The 22,009-nt window shown below is 36.8% G+C and overlaps 1 protein-coding gene across 1 annotated transcript; it reads right to left on the bottom strand.

Annotated features, from left to right (window-relative positions):
* Positions 1 to 11,069: 11,069 nt before the first annotated feature.
* KRTAP15-1 (keratin associated protein 15-1) lies at positions 11,070 to 21,730 on the bottom strand (the record flags this gene model as incomplete). The annotated part of the gene is made up of 1 exon (XM_082392006.1): positions 11,070 to 21,730. The coding sequence occupies one exon, from the start codon at positions 21,728 to 21,730 to the stop codon at positions 21,284 to 21,286; it is 447 nt and encodes a 148-aa protein (XP_082248132.1). The 3' UTR covers positions 11,070 to 21,283.
* Positions 21,731 to 22,009: the final 279 nt, after the last annotated feature.

Genomic DNA, 22,009 nt, shown 5'->3' on the forward strand with positions numbered 1-22,009 from the left:
AACTTTGGGGGGGGGGGGGGAAGGTTTATTACTTACAGGACCGTCAAGGGGAGAGATGGAATGCATGGTCTGAGGTTCTGCTTTTATTGGGATTGAGGGTGAGGACCTAGGGTTTCATGGTCTTACTCTTTATTGGTGAATTAATACATAAGAGTGAGAATTTAAAGTGAAGGAAGAGAAAAAAAAAAAAAAAATGGCCCAAATGGCCAGTTATTGAAATCAACCAAGAGCTCTAAAACAAAGGTGGCTTGACTCTCTTTATCAAATCATATGGCTGGCAATGTGTTTATTTGAGATACCTTCTTTGAAGTGGATGTCTCTTTGAAGTGGATGCCTGGGTAATCAAAGCTTAAGTCAGGCAATTGCTTTACAAAAAGGAAAATGCAAAACAAAACAACTGTCAAGGGTTTAAACTACATTGTGAGAGTATTTTCTTCTTTTGTTTTTTTCCAACATCTTTATTGGAGTATAATTGCTCTACAATGGTGCCTTAGCTTCTGCTGTATGACAAAGTGAATCAGCTATACATATACACATATCCCCATATCCCCTCCCTCTTGCGTCTCCCTCCCACCCTCCCTATCCCACCCCTCTAGGTGGTCACAAAGCACCGAGCTGATCTCCCTGTGCTATGCAGCTGCTTCCCACCAACCATCCATTCTACATTTGGTAGTGTATATATGTCCATGCCACTCTCTCACCTCGTCCCAGCCCACCCCTCCCCCTCCTCGTGTCCTCAAGTCCACGAGTTTTTTCGAGATGTGGTTAACATCTACAATTAGTCTGCTTTAAGTAAAAGAGATTACCTGTGTAATGTGGGTGGATCTAAACCAATCAATTGGAAACCTTAAAAGCAAAAACTAAGGTTTCCCAAAGAAGGACTTGGAATGCTTTTAAGACTGCAGTACCAAGTCCTGCCTGAATTTCCAGCCTGAGTGTGTGTGTGTGTGTGTGTGTGTGTGTGTATGTGTATATATATATATATACTATTGCTTCAGTTTATCTGGAGAACCCGAAGATGCACCTTCCAAACAATTCCTCCAGTTTTCTATAGGTGATGAAAATTTCCCTAAATCAAATGAAATCACCACTTAGCACTTAAGGTTATGACATGTGATCATGGTTAGAACTGTCAATTTATTTCCCGGAGTTTGAGTGCACAGGCGGTACATTACTCCCCACCTGTCCCTAGAACACTAGACACAAAAATATTGGGAGGAAAAGGAAAGAAGAAAACAAAGAGGTAAATCTGGAGCAAGAGATATGGTGTCAAGAGGGCAGACTCATGTGGAGTGACACAGTGAGAGCCTTGGAACCTGGGAATGAAAAATGTTGGCCTCCATATCAGTAAACAAAGGAGGTTGCAGCCATCAAACCACTACAGCCATCCCCAGCAGTGAGCCCTGAAGGAACGCAGGATGGAGACAAATGGGCTGCCCACAGCCAAGCCCTCAGCCACTGCAGCTCCCCAACAGTGCACCCTGAGGGGACTCAGGATGAGAAAGCACAGGATACTGACCCTGGATAGCTAAGGTGTATATTAAAGGGATAATTTCAATGAGCCCAGACTCTTGCATCTTTCCATACATAGAAAAGTGCTAAATTCATTCACTTGAAGTATCTGGTTTTCTCTAATTAATAGTAATCTTCTGCTGTTCCGACTACGTGGTATTTGTTGCAAAACCCCCTATACATCCTGGATCATCCCTCACCTCTTCGGAGCAGTCCCTCAGAGTTCTTCTGAGAGGCTCTCTCCCTGGCTTGAAGTCTTCAGAAAGTCCTCCAAATAAAACATAGTTCTCAACTTTTAGGTTGTGCTTTTTTTTTCAGTCAACAAACCCAGGGGACAGCATTTGGTGAGGGAGGTCCTAAGAACAGATGTGACAGGGGTGAGAGACAGTGACCAAAAGGAAATGGATGAGAAGTCACCAAAGATCAATCACCTCTACAAAAATTATGCACCAAGCTATCACTTGTTCTAAGTGTGTTGTAGAAACACCATCAAGAAGTGTCTATCTTATTCCTCTTCTGGGAGCTCTCTAAATCAGCAGTTCAGGCAAGTGAAAACCAGAATAGCTCTCAGGCCTCTTAGCTAAATTCAAACCCAACTTATGCAGTTAATAGCTGTGATGCCTTGGGGCATGTTATTACTTAAGTGCTCTGTGCCATCTGTGCAATGGGGGTAATAATAGTATCTACCTCACAGGATGATTGTCTTAAATGAATTAATACATCTAAAGTTTCTGGAACATAATAAGTGTGAATAGACACTTACTATTTTTACTCTTATTATTACCAAGTTGAGATTCCTTGTCTCTATTAGTTGTCTGATTATCTAATAGGTAGCCTATAAAATCTGCAAGGAAAGTGCTACAACTTTCAAGCCAAATATGTTTCCAGCTTTACCTAATGTACAAAGGCATAAAAGATAACTGCTCTTTAGTGTTTATTGAAGAATCTACTGGGTATTTAAATTCATGACTTGAAATAACTTGGGTTAACTGATTTTTATTTTCAAGATATTTTCTTACCCTTCACGAATTGATTTTTATTGCTAAAAATAAAACAAGTGAGCATATGCTTTTTTTAAAAATTAATTTATTTATTTTTAGCTGTGTTGGGTCTTCGTTTCTGTGCGAGGGCTTTCTCTAGTTGCGGCGAGCGGGGGCCACTCTTCATCGCGGTGCATGGGCCTCTCACTGTCGCGGCCTCTCTTGTTGCGGAGCACAGGCTCCAGACGCACAGGCTCAGTAGTTGTGGCACATGGGCCCAGTTGCTCGGCAGCATGTGGGATCTTCCCAGACCAGGGCTCGAACCCGTGTCCCCTGCATTGGCAGGCGGATTCTCAACCACTGCGCCACCAGGGAAGCCCGAGCATATCCTTTTTGATGAGTTTGAGCTACAGTGCTTAGCAGTTAGTCTGGCTGGCCTCAAATTTAAGCACATGGGATCAATTAAATTGAATTTAATAAAAAATCAACCATTAAAAGCTGAATAATTTGCAACAACGTGGATGAACCTGGAGGACATTTTGCTAAGTGAAGTAAGCCAGACACAGAAAGACAAATACTGTGTGATATTACTTACATGTGGAATCTAAAAACGTCAAACTCATAGTAACAGAGAATAGAACGGTGGTTCCAGGGTCTTCGGGCTGGGGGAAATGAGCAGACGTTGGTCAAATGGTATAAGCATTCAGTTATAAGGTGAATAAGTTCTGGAGACCTAATATATAGCATGAGGACTATGGCTAATAATAACGTATTGTATACCTGAAATTTTCCAAAGGAGTAATTTTCAAGTGCAAAAAAGAAGTTAACTATGTGAAATGATGGATATGTTAGTTCACCTGATTATGGTAATCATTTCACAATGTATATATATATTACAACAGCACGTTGTACACCTTAAATGTATACAGTCTTTATTTGTTAATAATACCTCTATAAAGCTAGAAAAAAGTTGCCATTTAAATGTGCCATTTCACACTAAACATTCTATCCTCCTCATGTATCTATAGATGGGGAAGAGGAAGAAAGAAAACCCCTCTCTTTCATAAAATTCATTAAGGTTTTATTCCCTTCCTTACAAGGCAATAGTTGTCAAAAGTACCTTTGGACTCATCAACTTTTTTTTATTTGTTCAATTTCCTCCTTCATTATATCTTCTTTAGGTCACTTTATTTTAATCACCTTTGTCCAAATTTCCCATTCTTTTCTCTAAATATTTCCTTTACTGAAAAAGACAAAAAATAATTTCTTTCCAACATGTTTACCTCCTTAAATTCTTCCTACATTATATCTCTAAATTAAAAAGAAATAATAGAAAAACATACAGAATCAACTAAAACATCCCTTGACAGATTAGTCAGAAACTACAAATATCAAAAACAACTCACTTTTTGGGGTAAATATCAAGTATGTGTTTGCATTTGAACAAATGCATATGTAGATTTTGAACTTTCTGTATGTGAAGACAGTCTTGAAGACTATTTAAAATGAAATTTGTATTAATCTTTATCTGCATCAATATTAAGAGGAATACATTCAATTTTGAATATGACTGAAAGGTTTTTGACCATCTAACCTCCAAGCAGAAAAAAAAGAGAAAGTACTTTTAATATGAGTGGATAAAATATTAAAGTTGGTTGTTTCAGTCTGAGTGATCATCAGCTAGTGTTACTGAATTGTGAAGACATAATTTTTCTTTTTTAGTTTTTTTTAATTAATTTATTTATTTTTGGCTGCATTGGGTCTTTGCTGCTGTGCATGGGCTTTCTTTAGTTGCAGTGAGCAAAGGCTACTCTTCACTGTGGTACATGGGCTTCTCATTGTGGTGGCTTCTCTTGTTGTGGAGCATGGGCTCTAGGTGTGCGGGCTTCAGTAGTTGTGGTCCACAGGCTCTGTAGCTGTGGCTCACGGGCTCTAGAGCGCAGGCTCAGTAGTTGTGGCGCACAGGCTTAGTTGCTCCACAGCCTGTGGGATCTTCTGGGACCAGGGCTCGAACCCGTGTCCCCTGCTTTGGCAGGCAGATTCTTCACCACTGAGCCACTAGGGAGGCCCCAAGACATAATTTTAAACACATCCTCTTCCATATCTTTTCTCTGAGTCTCTTAAGGAAGAGATTGAGTCTTCAGAAATCAAAATGAGAAGTTCAGAGAAAAGAGAAGAAATGTTTTGCTAAATTGCTTTAGTTCTTATCATACAAAGATAGAGAAACAGTATTATAGTAGTATCATTGTATAAATATACCACATTTTCTTAACCCATTCATCTGGAGATGGACATTTAGTTTGCTTCTGTCTTGAATAATGCTCAATAAACATGGGAGTGCAGATACTGCTATTTCTATTTTGAGTGAAAGGTACTGAAGTTTCCATGGGTGACTTTATAAAACATTGACCTTATAAAAAAATTAATATGGAGAAAAATGTAGTTGCAGAGAAGAAAAGATACAAGATTAGCTAGCATTAAAGATACTAAGAACTTTAGAAAAGACAAGTACAATAGGAGAAATATAATAAACAAAAATATTATAGACATCACTTATTAATTACCTAATTTAAGTCAGGCATTTTGAATACTTTACATAAACTCTGAAAATATTACTATCCCCACTGTAAAGATAAGGGAATTGGATCAGACAGTGGAAATGACTTGTCCAAGACCAAGCAGCTGGTAGGTGGTAAAGTCAGGATTTGAATCTGGATTCAAAACTCATGTTTGTTCTTTATGCTACACCCTGCTGTTGCCAGAAAGCAGGCATCAGTGGTGATATTTGGGATAAATTGTGGACTGCGAGAGATGGTAGATTGACTTTGTAGTCTTCACTGGTTAATTTATATTGAGCATTAATTGGTAAAACTCAATAGAGTTTTAGAAACCAGAAAAAAATAGAGAAAATGAATTTTGCTTAAGATCATAAGTTTTTCATTGGCATAAAGCTGGGAAAAATTTAGGAAACTTTAGTATAAGCTTACTGTGAGTAGTTTTCTATAACACTTTGTTTTAGCATATCAAATTTTACATAAATTGAAATATATATCAATAAATACTTTGTGTATAGCTGTTGAACAAGACCTATAATTTTAAGTAGAGGATGGACAGAAAAGTCACTTTAATAGAGGAAAATTCATAAGGCACAGGATTGCAACAGTGGGACTCGGTCTAGTGGGATATGGGTGAAAGAAGAATAGTCATGTAAGCAGCAGATTCTAATCTTTCTTCATCCTCCTGTTACCCTCTCTCTTTCACCATGGAATATATAATGTCTCAAACCCTAAGTTTTAAGGAAGGGAAACTTTGCAAAAATTCTCCCAGGTGGAATAAGACATTTCGTAGGAGATAGCCTAGGTATTTGGAAGGAGAAAATTTGAAAGTATCATCCAAATGGAGCACAGATTCTCAAGAAAAGGGAAGATGGAGTCTTCTCTTCATGGAACATTTTCCTAATGTACAATGTTGCCTAACACATAAAGTCTAGCTTCTCTGTGCTAAGAGTGGTTGGATTATTATTAGAGGGCAGATGGTTTGAACAGCAGAGGTCATATAAATGAAGCATTAATTAAATGTAGTTGTAAATAAAGTAATACTTGAAAGTAAAAAAAAAAAAAAAAATCATGGTTGTGGAAAGACTGTATTTGATTTTCTCACGATTCAAGAGCCTCTAAAAATCCCTGATACAGGCAGACATCTTTTTCGTTAAGCAAGGCAAACGGCTGCAGAGGTACCTCTGTCCACCAGGGGGCATGTCACCATTGTTTACTCTCCACTTTCCACTTAGGAAATTTCTGAAGTAATTTTCAGAACTCTCATTCACTCCCTCTCTTGCTCATCAGCTCATTGATCATTTGGTTATCTTTCAAGACTGCCTTTGGTCTCTTCTAATTTTATCCTGGAGTCCGAAGACCTTGAAGTTGGCTGGGAGTTTCTACTGCAAGTGTCGTTTATAGGCCGACTGAGAGCCAAAGATTGGAATAAATCTCTTCAAACTTTCTTTATTTCAAAGCCTAAATTCTTTGTTCTATTAAGCCTGACACTTCTGTTGAGGTAGAAACTGCTGCAAATTAGGATGAGCACGACCTAGTTTTACATGCTTTGGATGGTTGTACTTCATTGCTAGTTTGCTGAGGATCTTTCTGACCTTACTTAGAACAATTCCCATTAAAATCAATGCCAAATCAGTGACGCTTAAGGACACATAGAAAAAGTCCTAGAGCAATTCCCATGAAAATCAATGCCAAATCAGTGATACTTAAGGACACATAGAAAAAGTACTAGAATACTATCTAATGCTTCTTAAAGCAAAAATATTCATTAGCAAAAATCCTTTATTTTTAGTTATTAAAGAGTATAGATTTTTGAAACTACTGAACCATAACCCTTGGTGTACAGAAGGTACTACTGCAGCCTTTTTGCCTTTGTCAACAAAAAGAAAAGATTTCTCTCTCTCTCACTTGCTCTTTCTCTGTACACACACACACACACACACACACACACACACATCTTTATTACAATTTCAGGACAAATTGAAATGCAAATGTAAAATAGAATATAAAAACGGAACATTCTCAGCCAATTGATTTTTAACACTTGAACCTGAAGGAAACAGAGGCTGTGTATCAATAATAGAAAACATGATTTTCAATTTGCCTTGCAAGGCACAGTCTCTGTAAGGTGAATCCCTCATACAGATCAGAGTTAAGCAACATAATGGAGAACAGCAGCTGATGTGGTTTCTGAGGCATGCCATAAATCATATTCTATTTCACTTTGGAAATGTCTCTGCTGGCAACAACCTTTGCATTCGGGGATCAAGTGGAATACTCATCTCCTATTAAATCAATGCAAAATGCGAAGCAAAGCTTAGTGGCTGTGTTGTGGTTTATTTCTCAAGGGACTCTGGTAATTACAAGTGAAAAAACCCTGGACTGTTCTCATGATAGAAGGTTGTGGAAAGAAATATACCAATGCACAAGTGTTGCTTAGCAACATGGTTTTCATAAGGAAAAACCAATTGTTGAACCTTTCAGAAAGTCATCACTGTGAGTATACCATATTCCAGTGCCTTTAGTGAAAAGGTGAGAAAATTGGAAAAAGGTACAAACACTTTTGACCCCACTGTTGATGCTAAACTAGTGATGCTTATGTGTAAGTTCCAATATTTATTTACTCATGCAAGAATTCACAATTTTGGGAACATCGGCTACAAGCTAAGTGTGCACTCCAAATGTGATGTCAATATCTCACCTCATCAGAACAACATACACTATCTCTTAAAGAAGTAACAGATTAAAAATAAAATGATTACCATTTCATAGTACTTCCATAGTTTTTAATGGCCATAAAATTGGAAAGAAGATCAATATTGTAGGGGTCATTGTTTAAAACATTGTTTGTCTAGGTAGCCTTCTCTAATTACATTAAGTCCAATGAAATAAATAAAAATGAAATTTCTAGTATATAACAATAAAAAAAAAAAGAAACCTGGGTTGGATGCTGTATTAGATTTTTAATGAAGTATGTACTCAAATGGTAGGAAACAAACATACATAAATGTCCTGATACAAAGAGAAAAATGGTTGTCATAATATAAGTAGCAATATCATAGAACAGAGGAACACTTCTGAGAGGGTGAATGTAAGAACAGGCTTAGAAAGAGTCGAGCATTTCAATATATAAAAAAACAGAGCAAGGTCAAAAACAAAAGTAAATGTATATAAAAGCATAGTATAAGAGGAATTGATGAATAATTTGGAGTGTGGCAAGAAATAAACTGGAAACAGTAGCTTGGAAGCAAATCATAGATTACTATGTGAAAGAACGGTACTGAAAAGATGAGTTTGGATTCTGACTGAGCTAAGAATCCTGGCTCCAAAAATTATTAACCCTGTGTGTCCTTGGGCATGTTATTTGTTTTCCCTAACTTCTAGTACCAACCACACAGAGTTGTGAGAATTAAGATACCTCATGGAAAGACGAGACTTCATATTTAAACAACAATGAGAGCCAGGCACTTTATATAAATGAGTACAAGAGAGCCACACATAAGGATTCAGTATATCATTTTTCAAATGGTATCCTAGGGTCCAATTTTTTTCTCACAAACACACGTGGTTAGTGTGGTTAGTGTATTCAGTATGTAGAAATAATCTTTCACAAAGAAGTATGTGCTTTAATATTTTTAAAAACATAGAAACCTCTCAGTATTTTTTTCACTTTTGATAGAGACTAGGGTTCAAGAAATATTTCACCGCTTTTTAAATTTTACTTTATGATAGAAAACAGTGCAAGTACATTAAAAAATTCTAATCACATTAGCTCTCAGTTTAAAAGAAAGAGGTGAACTGCCGCAAAGTGAGGATCATATCCCAGGATAAAAGGAAATATATCTACAGCTTTAATCGATTGTCCTGTAGGAGTCAGTCAGAGACTTAACAGATTAAAAAAAAAAAAAAAAAAATTCGAGTAGCAAGATACCTTTTAATTTCTCCCTTTTAAAATCTTGAAAACCTATTCAAATTAAAAAAAACAAAAAACACTAGGGCAATCAACATATGTCAGTTGAACAAAACTTGGAAGAATCATTGGCATACAGAGATTCTCCATAACTACTTATTGAATGAATGAATGAATGATTGATTGAGTAAATGAATGCAGGACCAATGTGGCCCACAGTTTTTGAATTCTGAAGTAAAGTATGTATCATATATACCAACAAATAGTTCTCAATAAATCTTTATTCTTGTTATTATCATTGGAAAACCACTGAACATATTTAAGGGAAGGAATGATATTATCTGAACTGATTTAAGAAGACAACTCTGTTTTATTATTCAACTCTGTTTTATCAATTAAATTCTGTTTTATTCAATGCAGAGACAAGATTTATGTGGAAAGTAACCAGACGCAGGGAAGCTCTTGTAATATTGCCTGACAAGAGGTCACACAGGCCTACATAAGAGAGTAGAACAGAAATAAGAAGAAATGGTAGCTATTCAGAACATTTTAAAGTACAGACTAATCCAATTGGTTGTGAATGAAGGTTAAGAGAAAGATAAAAATCAAACCAATATCAAGATTTTTGAGTCTCGGTTACAGAAGTAATGGTTTATCTTAATAGAAATAAGATATAACAACGAGTTCAAATTTAACAAGCTGCATTTGAGATATTGATGGTTAACATACATGGCAAGACAGAACTTCCCTGGTGGTCCAGTGGTTAAGACTTCACCTTCCAGTGCAGGGGGTGCGGGTTCCATCCCTGGTCGGGGAGTTAAGATCCCAAATGCCTCAGGGCCATAAAAACCAAAACATAAAACAGAAGCAATATTGTAACAAATTCAATAAAGACTTTTAAAAAAATGGTCCACATCAAAAGATCTAAAAAAAAAACAAAAAACTACATGGCAAGAGGTATAAGAGATATCTAGGGATTAGTTGACATCCAAGACTTTTCTTAGGAAAGTAGTTAAGATTTTGAATGCAAATTTTTAAATTATCTGCAAAATTGATAGTGGGAAACATGAAAGAAGATGCAGTTGTCCTGGGAGGGAATATGGAGCATAAAAAAAAGAGAGAGCATGGTACTCCATCTTGAAAGATGCTTACATTTGAGGACTGGATAGAAGGACATGGGAATGGAGAACTTATGGTGAAGTGCATGGTGAGAGATCTGAATGACACAGAATAAAATAAATAGTTTCATGAGAAGTTCAAAGGAAGAGAGAATTTCAAGAGAATGTAGAAAAATGGTCCTATGACACAGTTTAGGAAGGGCAGGTAAGTTTAAGAATGAGAAGGAAAATACTGAGTTTGATCACTAGCAGGGCACTGGTGACCACTAACATATCATTTCAGCAGAGAGGAAGTGGCGGTGGCCAACAAAGAGTGAGCAGGTAAAAAAAAGAAGAGACATCAAATATGAAGTTTATTTGTAGGGACTTCCTTGGTGGTCCAGTGGTTAAGACTCTGCACTCCCAATGCAGGGGGCCCAGGTTCGATCCCTGGTCGGGGAACTAGATCTCGCATGCATGCTGCAACTAAGAGCACACATGCTGCAACTAAAGATTCCTGCACGCGGCAACGAAGATCCCGCGTGCCGCAACTAAGACCTGGCGCAGCCAAATAAATAAGCAAATATTAAAAAATAAAATAAAAAGAAAGTTTGTAGATGTCGGGAAGCATCATGGAGGTGAAAAACGGGGGTGGGACATGTAACTAGTATGGAGGCAGGGGAAGGGGCTGCGTCAGGCAATCAGATTTCACCGACTTGTTCATTTTTTCTCTGTTCTCATGATATGTGTATTTAACGTTACACTTTTTATTTGTTACAAGTTGATGGGTTGTATTGTGATTGTTTTGAGTCAGTCTAGATGCTAAAATCAGCATTGGCATGAGCGCCTTGAATTATTATTGTTCTAGCGACTAGACCTGGTAATGTCAGTGGAATGTAAGCTCTCCGAAGTCAGGAATCTTCTCTATCTTGTTCAACACTCTATACCCAGCATGTCTGACACATAACGGGTCAAAGGATGTTGACTGATTGACTGATTGACTGATTGACTGATTGACTGATTGATGTAGAAACCCCTTCTGACTCACTTGCTCTAACGTTTTACTTGCATATCTACTTCCTTAATTGGATTCTAAGTATCTTAATGGCGAGAGGTGTCAGTTTTTAATTCTTTTGGTTTCCCACTGTTACTCTGAAGATATGTGATATTCTTAAAAGGTTTCCAGAAGGGTGGGTGGCAATTAGATTAAATTATAAGATGAAAAATATCTGATAAAACTGTATTATCAGACTATTTTTAAAGGCCGACTTTTTAGGCATCCGGTTAGCTCAGGTTGCCCTAGATGCTTCGTCATGGCACATACTCTAATTCAGTGTTTTGAGAATTAATGGCTAAAATTATGTGAAATAATTACTTTAAAAAGATAAAAGATTTCTGAAAATGAAGTAGTTTATTAGATTTATAACATATAAGTAAGTCTCCCTCACCACCAACTCCTAGGAAATTCAACTAAATATTAATGCTCGTGACATTTCTGCCTGCGGTTTCATTAAGGTGACAGATTCATCCAAATATCATGGTTGGACATCACATCCATTAGTAAGGCACAAAGGTTAGAATACGGGGTGAAATACTTTCTCAGACCACTCCCTAAAAACGAATGCATCAGAACCATTATCAACTGACATTCTGGAAACTTCAGTCAGGTCCTTAGGGTTCCCTTTAGCATCTCTCCTTCATTCTTCCTATCCAAGCTACTTTATTCTCTTCTTCATGCTTTTCAAGATGGCTCCCAAATCCACGAAGGCTGCCATGATTCTTTCTGCAATGCCATTCGCTATCTGTGCTCAGCCCCTGTGTATCCAGCCAAAACTTTCTCCATGTCTCATTCTTGACAAAGGATTTATGCCAGATAGTGGGATTACAGAAATGGATTTTACGATCTGAGCAGAGAATCCCCTGGGTTTCCATCTTTAAGTTATGATCCCTTGTGATATCTCACCAGGTGGAGAAACTGTTCACCTTGAAACTGATACATGAGCGTCCAGGACCTATGGCTGAATGTGTGGGACTTACCAATCAATGTGCTAGCCCTTTTGTTGGGATTCTTCTGGTTTTGAATATTAGCAATCTGCAAATTCTCCATTATGAGGACATTGTAATGCAATATCTTTGAGAAAGTAGTAAATACTTGTATCTTCTATAGTACAATAGATGGTGTTCACAATGTAATGTATGTGTATTAAAGTACCATATAAACTGTAAAACACTATATGAAAATTAAGGAACATTAAGCTTTGTTAAGAGTATTACTTGAAATAATTCAAACTTGAATATGTACTTGATTAATGTCTTGATTACAAATATAAGCAGAGATATATGTGAGTTATTTTTTAATTGATTTAAATTTGCATCAATATACTTTCCTAATTGTTATTTATTCCTTTTAGAATAGCAACTCTAATTTTGTCCTAAATTATCTTTCCCTCTAAGCTTTTGTAATTTCATCTGAAAAAACGTGTCCAGAAATCTAAGATTTCTTCTATGACCATCTAGTGATCCGTGGTAGAACCATTGTTTAATAGGAATTTTATTCCACTTACTAGGAGAGAGATAGTGGGATGTTATATAAAATAATGGAAAATGTTTGAGATAAGCTTAAGTAGAAGGACATGGAATTAACTGCTTCAGTAACTCCCATGGGGGTAATATCCTTAGCAAAAGTTTCTACATGCGAGTTTTGTATCATTAATGGGTCACAAAATCTATTTCTTGATGGTGACCAGTACTTCTTCTAGTGAGGAATAATAGAATAGGATAGGATGGGATGGGATGGGATGGGATGGGAAAAAATTTCAGAGTTATCTTACACATTTTTTTCTGAAAGTTTGGTTTTTAAGAGAGAGTAAGACACACACACACACACATACACAGAGACACATACAGAGAGAGAGAGAAAGAAAGTAGGAGAAATAGGTTCTGAAGTAAAATGTGTTTCTCAGTATCGGTCAGGGTCACACATATTTGAAAGGCTCTGATATTACAAGAACTTTCCCTATCTCCCATTGTCCTGCCTGCATAGTGAAGGCCACTGTGTCAGGGATGGTGTGGAAAATCTGCTAGTAGAAGAGCAGATACAATTCTGGATACTGTTCTGGATACAGATTTAAAGACTCATACATAGAAAAAGAAATAGTAAAATTCCTAAGCAGAGTGTCCATTTTACTCTTCCAGCATTTGAAAACAATTTTCTTCTTGTGCTAGATGGAGTCTATTGTTTCTAATGCACTTAAATACACATGGGGATTTTCTTTCTTTCTGATACAATTTTTCTAACTGCCATGTAAGTTGTTTGAGGGTAAGAACTATGTCTCTTCATTTTGTAAACCCAAGGCCAGAACAGTGACTGCTACACTGTTGACATTCAGGATTAAGTATCCACTGAAGAAATCTCCAGGCTTTAGGACATATAAATTAAAACTAGTAAAAATAATACAGGGAAGGACCTAACATTTGTGGCCACCTTCCATTAGATAACAAATTTTTTTTTATATAATGTCTCCTTTAATTCCTAGTCTAAACTTGCCAAATACAAGATTTTATTCAATTATAAAAATGAAGAAATTGAGGCTAGGAGGTAAGTCACCAAGAGTCACCAGTTTGTATGTCAGGAAAAAATCACCCCTGATAACTAAGTTTAAAAGGAAAATAAGAATTAAGTAGATTTCTCAAGAAGAAGATGTGGAAACTGAGAGATAGGTCATATACTTCCACCATAACTGAGCTCAGAGGATATTCAGGATCTCAGTTTCTCAATAAAAACAGCCTCTCTCTCTCTCTCTCTCTCTCTCTCTCTCTATTACTTAGTGTTATTATTTTCAGAAAACACTTTTAAAAAAGGAAAACACTTTTATTCTTAATAGAGCTCATTTTATATATAAATATAAAATGGTTGTATATATTAAATGGTTGTATATGCAACAGAATAAGAACTATAGACAAATAATGAACAGTTATGTGTACTCATTGAAATATAAGGCATCTTTAGGGATTGAGGTGAAGAATCAACAAACTAAATAAATCCTAATTCCTCATAATAGAATTTGTACAAAATTGGCCTATTTCATAATTTTTAAGGGGCTAGAATGAATTTTCATTCACTTGACCACTGCTTCACAGGAGCCTGGTACTGTGAGCTTAAGCAATTTAGAATTTATCATTACAGACTTGCATTCCTCTGCTTCAATAGGCAGCAAAAAATATTCTGTGCATGACATACAAAAGAGCAAATTAAAATGTTTCATAATTTTAATTTTTTTGTTGGTACTTTTTGTGTTCCTTCTATAATTATGTGAAATCCGATTACTTAAGTCAATCTGATAATAGTTGGAAATCTCTAATTTAGTTGTTATGAGAACGTGGTAGCCACATGGGCTTAATGAGACTGCATTGCGTCATACGTAAGAAAGCCTGCTCTTTGCTTGGGTCTTCTGCATGAACACTCTTGTCTTTATGTAGAGGTGTTACAATTTAAGTAAAATAGAGCCTCTCTTCAATTGCAGGCAATTTTGTCCAATTCTCCACACTATTTCTTTCATGTCATCATTTCTCAATTTGTACTTCACTTGCTCAAAAAATATTCTTAGGTACTCATCATGCATACGGCTATAATTATTCAGAGTGTTTTTCAGCATTCATTTTACCTTTTACTGGGCTTTATAAAATAAATTTGAAGAAATGCAATTTGTTAATGGCATAGATTCTTAATAACAAAATGCTACATTTTTCAAGGCCTTTGAAAAAGTAATGCTCAGTAATTCCTTGATGTCAAAAGCTTAGAAAATATTAATAAGGAAAATAGATCCTTTATTACCTAGAAGGCGTGATGGTTCACCATCATCAGGATGTGTTCTTTTTAAATTAATTAATTAATTATTACTCCTTGCATTGAGTGATATGTTAAAAAGATAAAGTTTTCAAAGTAAAACTGAGTTTATAATACATCACTAACTAGCTGTATGATCTTGGGCAAATTGACTTCTCTGTACATTATTTAAAAACAAAACAAAAACAAACAGACAAACAAAAACTGAACTAATACCCAACTCAACTCTTTGTCTTGTGTTATGGATTTTAAGAGCATATTGTTATAACATGTATTATTAAAAATGAAAGCCCTCAAAATTTAGACTACTGCTTTTAAAAGTAACATAAAAGTGGATGGATTAATGATTGTAATTGTGATAATTAATTTTGATTTTTGTCTACAATGAAACTTTTTAAATGTTGTGATCTTTTTTTCAGCCAGCAATAAAAGCCTAACAATATAATTTGGTATTAATGGAGCGACATTATTCAAAATGTCCTTACACACAAGCATGCTTGAAATTGTCATTAATAAGAAATATGTGCTACTTCTGAGATGGAGCATTCAGTTCCTTTGAGAGGATTGCTCTGTCTCCGAAATTTTCTCCTGTTCATCAGGAAGCATGACCTGTCTGCAACATAATAAGATACATGTCAGAAACACCAGGAAATAACAGAGATTTTTGTCGATCAAGACAACTTCTGAGGGACAGAAGATATCAAGGTAGTTTTCTACATTTAATAAATAATTTATAACTAAAGTGCTGTGCTCCCTTAAAAGAAGAGTGAATCAATTGTTAGCATTTTATTAAATGATACTCTGAAAGTAACAAATTATGAAGAAGATACAGTTCTTGTCTTGGGGCTTCCTTTCAGGCAAGTTGGCAAGAGTTGGAAAAAAAGGATATAACCCCCTAACTACAAAATATTTCTAATACCTTTCTGGCCAGAATGATTCCAAATGATAAAACATGAGGAAAAAAAGTGAATTGCAAATATATTGCAAAAAAAAAATTGACTAAAACAATCAAATGAAAGTTCTCATTTAAAAATCTGCCCCCTAAAATGCACATTAAATTGAGGTGACAGAACACAATTCTAAAATTATTACTCAGAAATTTCTATTGATCTCCAGTTTCTTATATAATATAACCTAAATTTGTAACTATGATACCCATGGCCAAATAACCTTTCTAGTTCAAGCTCAAGCTTCTTTTCCACACACAAAGGCAAGGGAGTATCCTCATACATACTCTTTGCCTATGTCACTTGTCCTGTTTCCAGTGACTTTAATCTGCCTGTTCAAATGTATTATCTTCTAAGTCCTACCTTGAGCTTTACTTTTTCTGGGAAATGTCTTCCAATCTTCATGTCTTGTCTTGTGAGATTATATCAGTCTAACTAAAATTATAGTTAGTTTACAGTATTGTTGATAGCTGTGGGTCAGTTTCATTACATTATTACTTAAACTTGTATTCTCCAGGACCTAGCATAAACCCTGGCATATAGCAGGAACAAATAAATGTTTGTTTAAATAAACTTGTTTTCTTGTATTTGAAATATGAATCTCTTTGAGTAGATGAAATATTTAGCATGAAATATTTGGTAGATACAACTAAAGAAGTTCATAGTAAAGTACCCATATGATGAATTGAATTGAGATATTGAGATTCTTAGAGAGTAAAACCTATGATGTCAGCTTCAAAGCCTCAAATTGAAGAAATGTAGTTTATGATCAACTTCATCACTGCTGGCAGGTACTAAACAGTTGAAGTCTTTTGTGTGGAGTACACAGAATGAGTCAGACAAATTGAAGAAAGCTCTCAGAATGTCCAAGAGGTATTGCAGCAGAGTCGATAAACCAGCAATTGGCCTCAATTGGTCTTGACTATTTGAAACAGAGTGAGAAGATAACTAAGTCTTACTACTACTTTTTGGTCTAGGAGGATCAGAATAGGTGTGATCCCAACTTAGACATTCTAGAGCTGAGAAACTTGTCACAAAAATACCATTTTCTTTTCTCTAATTGCATTTGAACAGATCATTATAATTGTGATAGTGGTAAACATAACCACAACTACTATATTTATGTGCAATAGTGGAATAATATTTGTCAAGTAAGTATTCAACATTATTTTAGATTTATGAAGTATAAATATATTTATTGGGTAGTCATCATTCATAACACCTCATTAATCCATGGAATAAAGTACTACTGCATTTTTACTGTTCTAGCCCTATCCCAAATGTGGGATAGGTCCAGTGTTCGCAGTTAAGAACTATCCCAAACAGCTCATTCTCAGAATACACATCTAAATCAGTGGTTCTATACAAGGGATAATTTCACTTCCAGGGATCGTTTGGTAATATCTGAAGACATACTTGTTTGTCACAACTGAGGTGAAGAGGGGATGGTAGTGGGAAGAGACCAGGGATGCTATTAAACATCATACAATGCACAAAACAGCCCTAACAAAATAGTATCCATCCTAAATGTTGATAGTGCCAAAAGTTATGGAAACTGTGAAGAGAATGAATACATGTATAAAGTCCAGGAAACAAAGCAGAAAAGTAGAAAATGATAAAAGAAGGGCATGACAAAAAACAGGGGCATGAAAGAAGCAAATGAATGAAGCAAATATGAGAAATATGATGACAGAAATAGCATAAGTTGAGCAAATAGATTAAAAATGATCTTGGAAATAAATTCTCTGAACATTGCCCTCTGCTCTAATAAGTCTCTTGTGCACAGCTGGGTCAGAGTTGTGTTCTTAGCAGAACCACACTAAAGAAGCCAGAGGGCTCATTAGCAGAAAAGAAATTATTTTTGTGAACAAATATAGACATTTTATTGAGACTTAGTTATTCTAGTGAGTGATCATGAAATTGTGCTAGAAATCTCTCTTACAAATTAGACATAAGAATCTGAGAAAGTGATTATTAAAAAGTATGAAAGTAATTTTTTGAACTGAGAGGAAGATTACTTATAAGTAAAATTTTAATTTACTCTCGCTTTCAGTCTCGTGCAGTAATTTAAACTATATTTTTTTATGAAACAGAAACTGTGAGCCCAGATTTTCTTGAAAACGGAGACTCTGATGGTTAATTTTATATGTCAGTTTGGCTAGGCTATGGTGCCCAGTTGTTTGGTCAAATACTCGTCTTGCTCTTGTTGCAAAGGCATTTTGCAGATGAATTTGTCGTTTATCATCAGTTGACTTTAAGGAGATTGCTCTCATTAATGTGGGCAGACTCATTCAACCAATTAAGACCTTCAGAGAAGAAGAAATTCTGCCCATCGGAAGCATGCTGCCAGACTCTGCTTTCATGAGTAGTGTAGCAAGTGTGTGTGTGTTTCCTTTAGGCTAAGAGGGTTGGTTCCACAGCAAATGGATCCTAGCAGAGGAAAGCTGGGTGGGTGCAGCACTGGTGGTGGGCAGGAACTGAGGGTGAGGAGCTAAGGAGAAGTTATGGAAGTGTGTGCTGTCAGGATAATGGTTCAGTGCAGAGGGTCCCAGGGAGTGGGGCGGGGTGGTAAGACGGTGGTTTCTGGAAAACATACCACCAGAAAAGAGCTAGTATTCAGACATGAGTGATAAGTGAGGATATTCAACAGCAAAGACAGAACCATAGGGAACACTTAGCACTGGCTAAGTGAAAAGACTTTTGATGTCACTTTTGAATGTCTCAGAATATCACCAGACAATCTGCTAACTAAGCAAAACGAAGTGTATTCAAACTTCCTGCAGAAAAGGGAACACCGCTGCATTGAGGCGTTTAGCTGTGTCTCTATAGACAGACATTAGAAGTGAGATCTTGGGCTCAGATGGTTTCAAGGCACAGAATTGATTGACACTGGGCAAATTTATTAGCTGATAGTTTAGAATTGATGGGCATGGCAAAGAGAGGGTACCAACACGAGTCTCTTGATAAGTTAATTGTTGCTTAATTAGAGAGCTGTTTTTCAGGTCTGCAGACTGTTGTATTCAATACTACAGGAGTTTCCTGAAGCATACAGTGAAATGATTTATTGGTTTAGTCTCATCTTTTTCCAGGAAAAGTTTCCTGAATCAACTAGCTCATGCTGACACAGGTGGTCTAAAGGAGGTTGAGACAGATGGCCTCAGCTATCATTTCCTTTCCTCCCATCCTTTCTCTTTGGCTTGAAGAAGAGAAGCCAGGAGGAGCACATAAATGGAAGACAAGGGAGAGCAAAGCGGGTAAATAAAATGATTGGGCCCCTCCAAGTCACAGGCGGCCTACGTAATCACATGACAGGCTTGAACCCTGGAAAAAGGGAGGGGCTTTAATATGGTTGTGAGACTGGTTTTTAATTTATACTGGAGTAAACTTAACTACTAATATGGAATAAAATGTTTCTTAATATCTTAATGTGATCATAGATCTGCACAAGGTATTATTCAGAAATTCAGGGAAGTTAAGAGTCTGCAGGTCAAGAGTGAAGTTCCATAGCAGGGGAAAAATGAAGCACTTTCCTAATTATGCCCTACTGGGTCCAATCTGTCTAATACATCACTTGCATTTAAAATAAAAGATGGCCATCCAATAATTCTCAATTGTTTCTCACATTCAGTTGTAAGGTTTGACTTTCACTCAGTGAGTCCTGTATAGGGTCTAATATAGTAATTAATTTTTTTGATTGATGAAAGTAAAATAAAGTATATTGAACTTAATTCATGGAAAAGTCTGTTTTCAGTTATGATTTTACTATTTGTCATTATTTCGGCTTATTTGAAATCAGAATAAATTTCATGAACATGGAAGCTATGAAAATGTAGCTCTCAGGACTTCCCTGGTGGCACAGTGGTTAAGAATCCGTCTGTCAATGCAGGGGACATGGGTTCGAGCCCTGGTCCAGGAAGATCCCACATGCCACGGAGCAACTAAGCCCATGCACCACAACTACTGAGCCCACATACCACAACTACTGAAGCCCGCCTGCCACAACTACTGAAGCCTGTGCACCTAGAGCCTGTGCTCTGCAGTAAGAGAAGCCACTGCAGTGAGAAGCCTGTGCACCACAACGAAGAGCAGCCCCCGCTTGCTGCAACTAGAGAAAGCCCGCGGGCAGCAGCAAAGACCCAACGCAGCCAAAAATAAATAAATTAAAAAAAAAAAAAATGTAGCTCTCATATCTCCCACTGCAGGGAGCCTAACTGACTTACAGTCCCAGCTGTCAGTCTCTGAATCTACCCCCGCGTTTATGCCAAGGTCATGCTGTGCCCTGTTCTTGGCCAGTGACTGAGCTTGGCAGGGATACTCAGGCAGGCCCATCTCTGTGACTTGCGGGTGACTTACCAAAACTTTCTTGGAACTGCCTGAAGAGGATTATTCTAATGCAAACTTCCTTCCTTCCTTCCCTCTTTCCTTCACTGAGTTCAGACCTGCATTGTTGTCTGCTGGATCTCCCAGAATTCTCCAGCTACCTCCCCATTTTCACTGACAGGTATTTTCCCCAATAAATATCTGTCATGTCAAATCCTAGATAGCAGCTATTTCTCAAAGGACCACAACTAACACATTAGAACAGCAAGATTTATATTTTTATATGAACTGGTAATTTACACATACTATTGTCAATAATGAATTTTGTGTGATATTCTCACCCTTCTTTGAAGTTCCTGTTCTTTGTGTTCCCTATGAAACATGTTTTTATCACCATTTTGCACTTGCTACATGGCAGTGAGTTAAAATAGTGTGTGTGTGAATTCCGTGAAGGCAGGGAATTTATGTCTTCATTCAGCATAAATACCTGATCTAGAACCAGAACACAATAAATATTTTTCAACGAATGCCTACCTAAAAACAAAATTTTCTAAAGCAATTAGATGAACAAATGCACCCATTGAGGGATATAAATCTGTTAAGACATAAGATATGCCATATATTTAGATTCTCCAAACTTCCTCTTTTCTACCCAGCAAAATATTAATGAAACATATGAAACAAAGGAAACAACAACAACAAGGTGTTTAGCTAATGAAGACAGTTGAATTTACTGGATGCATTCACTAAATGTACCATACGGATAAAAAAATGGAATGCCATAATTCATGCTAGAGAAATAAGTTTATTTTAAAGGCCATATCTATTTGAAATACACTTAAGTGAAAGAATCTTAGGAGGAAAATAAGAGTCTTGTTAAGGTAGCAACAGAAATGATTCAGAGCATTGGCATAGGAATGAAAATTCAAGATATATCTCATATGTCTGATTTAGAAAAGGTTACAGGCCAAGGTTACTTTGTTACTTCTGGGAGGACTGTGTTAGCGAGTACTAGTGTTGAAGATGGTCAGTAATCAAAGATGTTGGAGAGGCTGAGTGCTAAAGTTTCATAAAGTGCAGATATAACCATGAGGTAATGGGAGACATTCAGTAAATTTATCCAAAAAAGCGAGAGCTGAAGGCTGGTTGGTAACAAGATGACTGGCAATTCCTGGAAGGAAAGTAAGTTGGGCAGCAGAAGCTGGATCCACACCCCAGAGACTGGAAGCCAGTATTTCCATAACCAAAAGATCTAAGGCCAGTATTTCCCAAACCTAGAGATCCTGTGTAATTTGTTTGGCAGGGACTGTGGAAGATGATATTTTTTGGATGGAAGTAGGATGTCTGGTAGGATCTGGTCACAGCCCAGGGTGTCTGGAAGCTGGTGGGCTTAAAGAAGGTCTCCTGACAACCACCATGGAGAGAGGAGCCCAGCTGGAAAGTGCTGGGGTGGGGGTAGCTTATATTGCTGGGGTAGAAAGAATCATAGGTGGAAACTGGGTACCCCAGGTAACCTCCAAGGGAGAGGGAGGAGAAGTTTCCAGAGCTGCAGTTGAAAGACATGTTGTCAGGAGTTCTAAGTTCAACTGAGTTGCAGAGGGAAGTTTGTGAGTGTGAATGTTACCTTCTATACTGGACAGTTATATACTGTACTCTAGCAATGGGTGTAAGAGCATGTGCCCATTTTAATAAGAACACTTAATTAGGTTCTAGTCAAAATGAAATGCATTAACCTTCAAAGACCTTTTTTTATGAATGTGGACTTTTAAATGAAAGAATTGCATTAGTTTTTCAAAGTAATTGTTCATGAAGCAAAAATGTTGTACTATAATTGTACCTATA

The sequence above is a fragment of the Balaenoptera borealis genome (assembly GCF_965194805.1).
Source record: "Balaenoptera borealis genome assembly, chromosome: 5".
In the NCBI taxonomy this organism is placed as follows: Eukaryota; Metazoa; Chordata; class Mammalia; order Artiodactyla; family Balaenopteridae; genus Balaenoptera; species Balaenoptera borealis.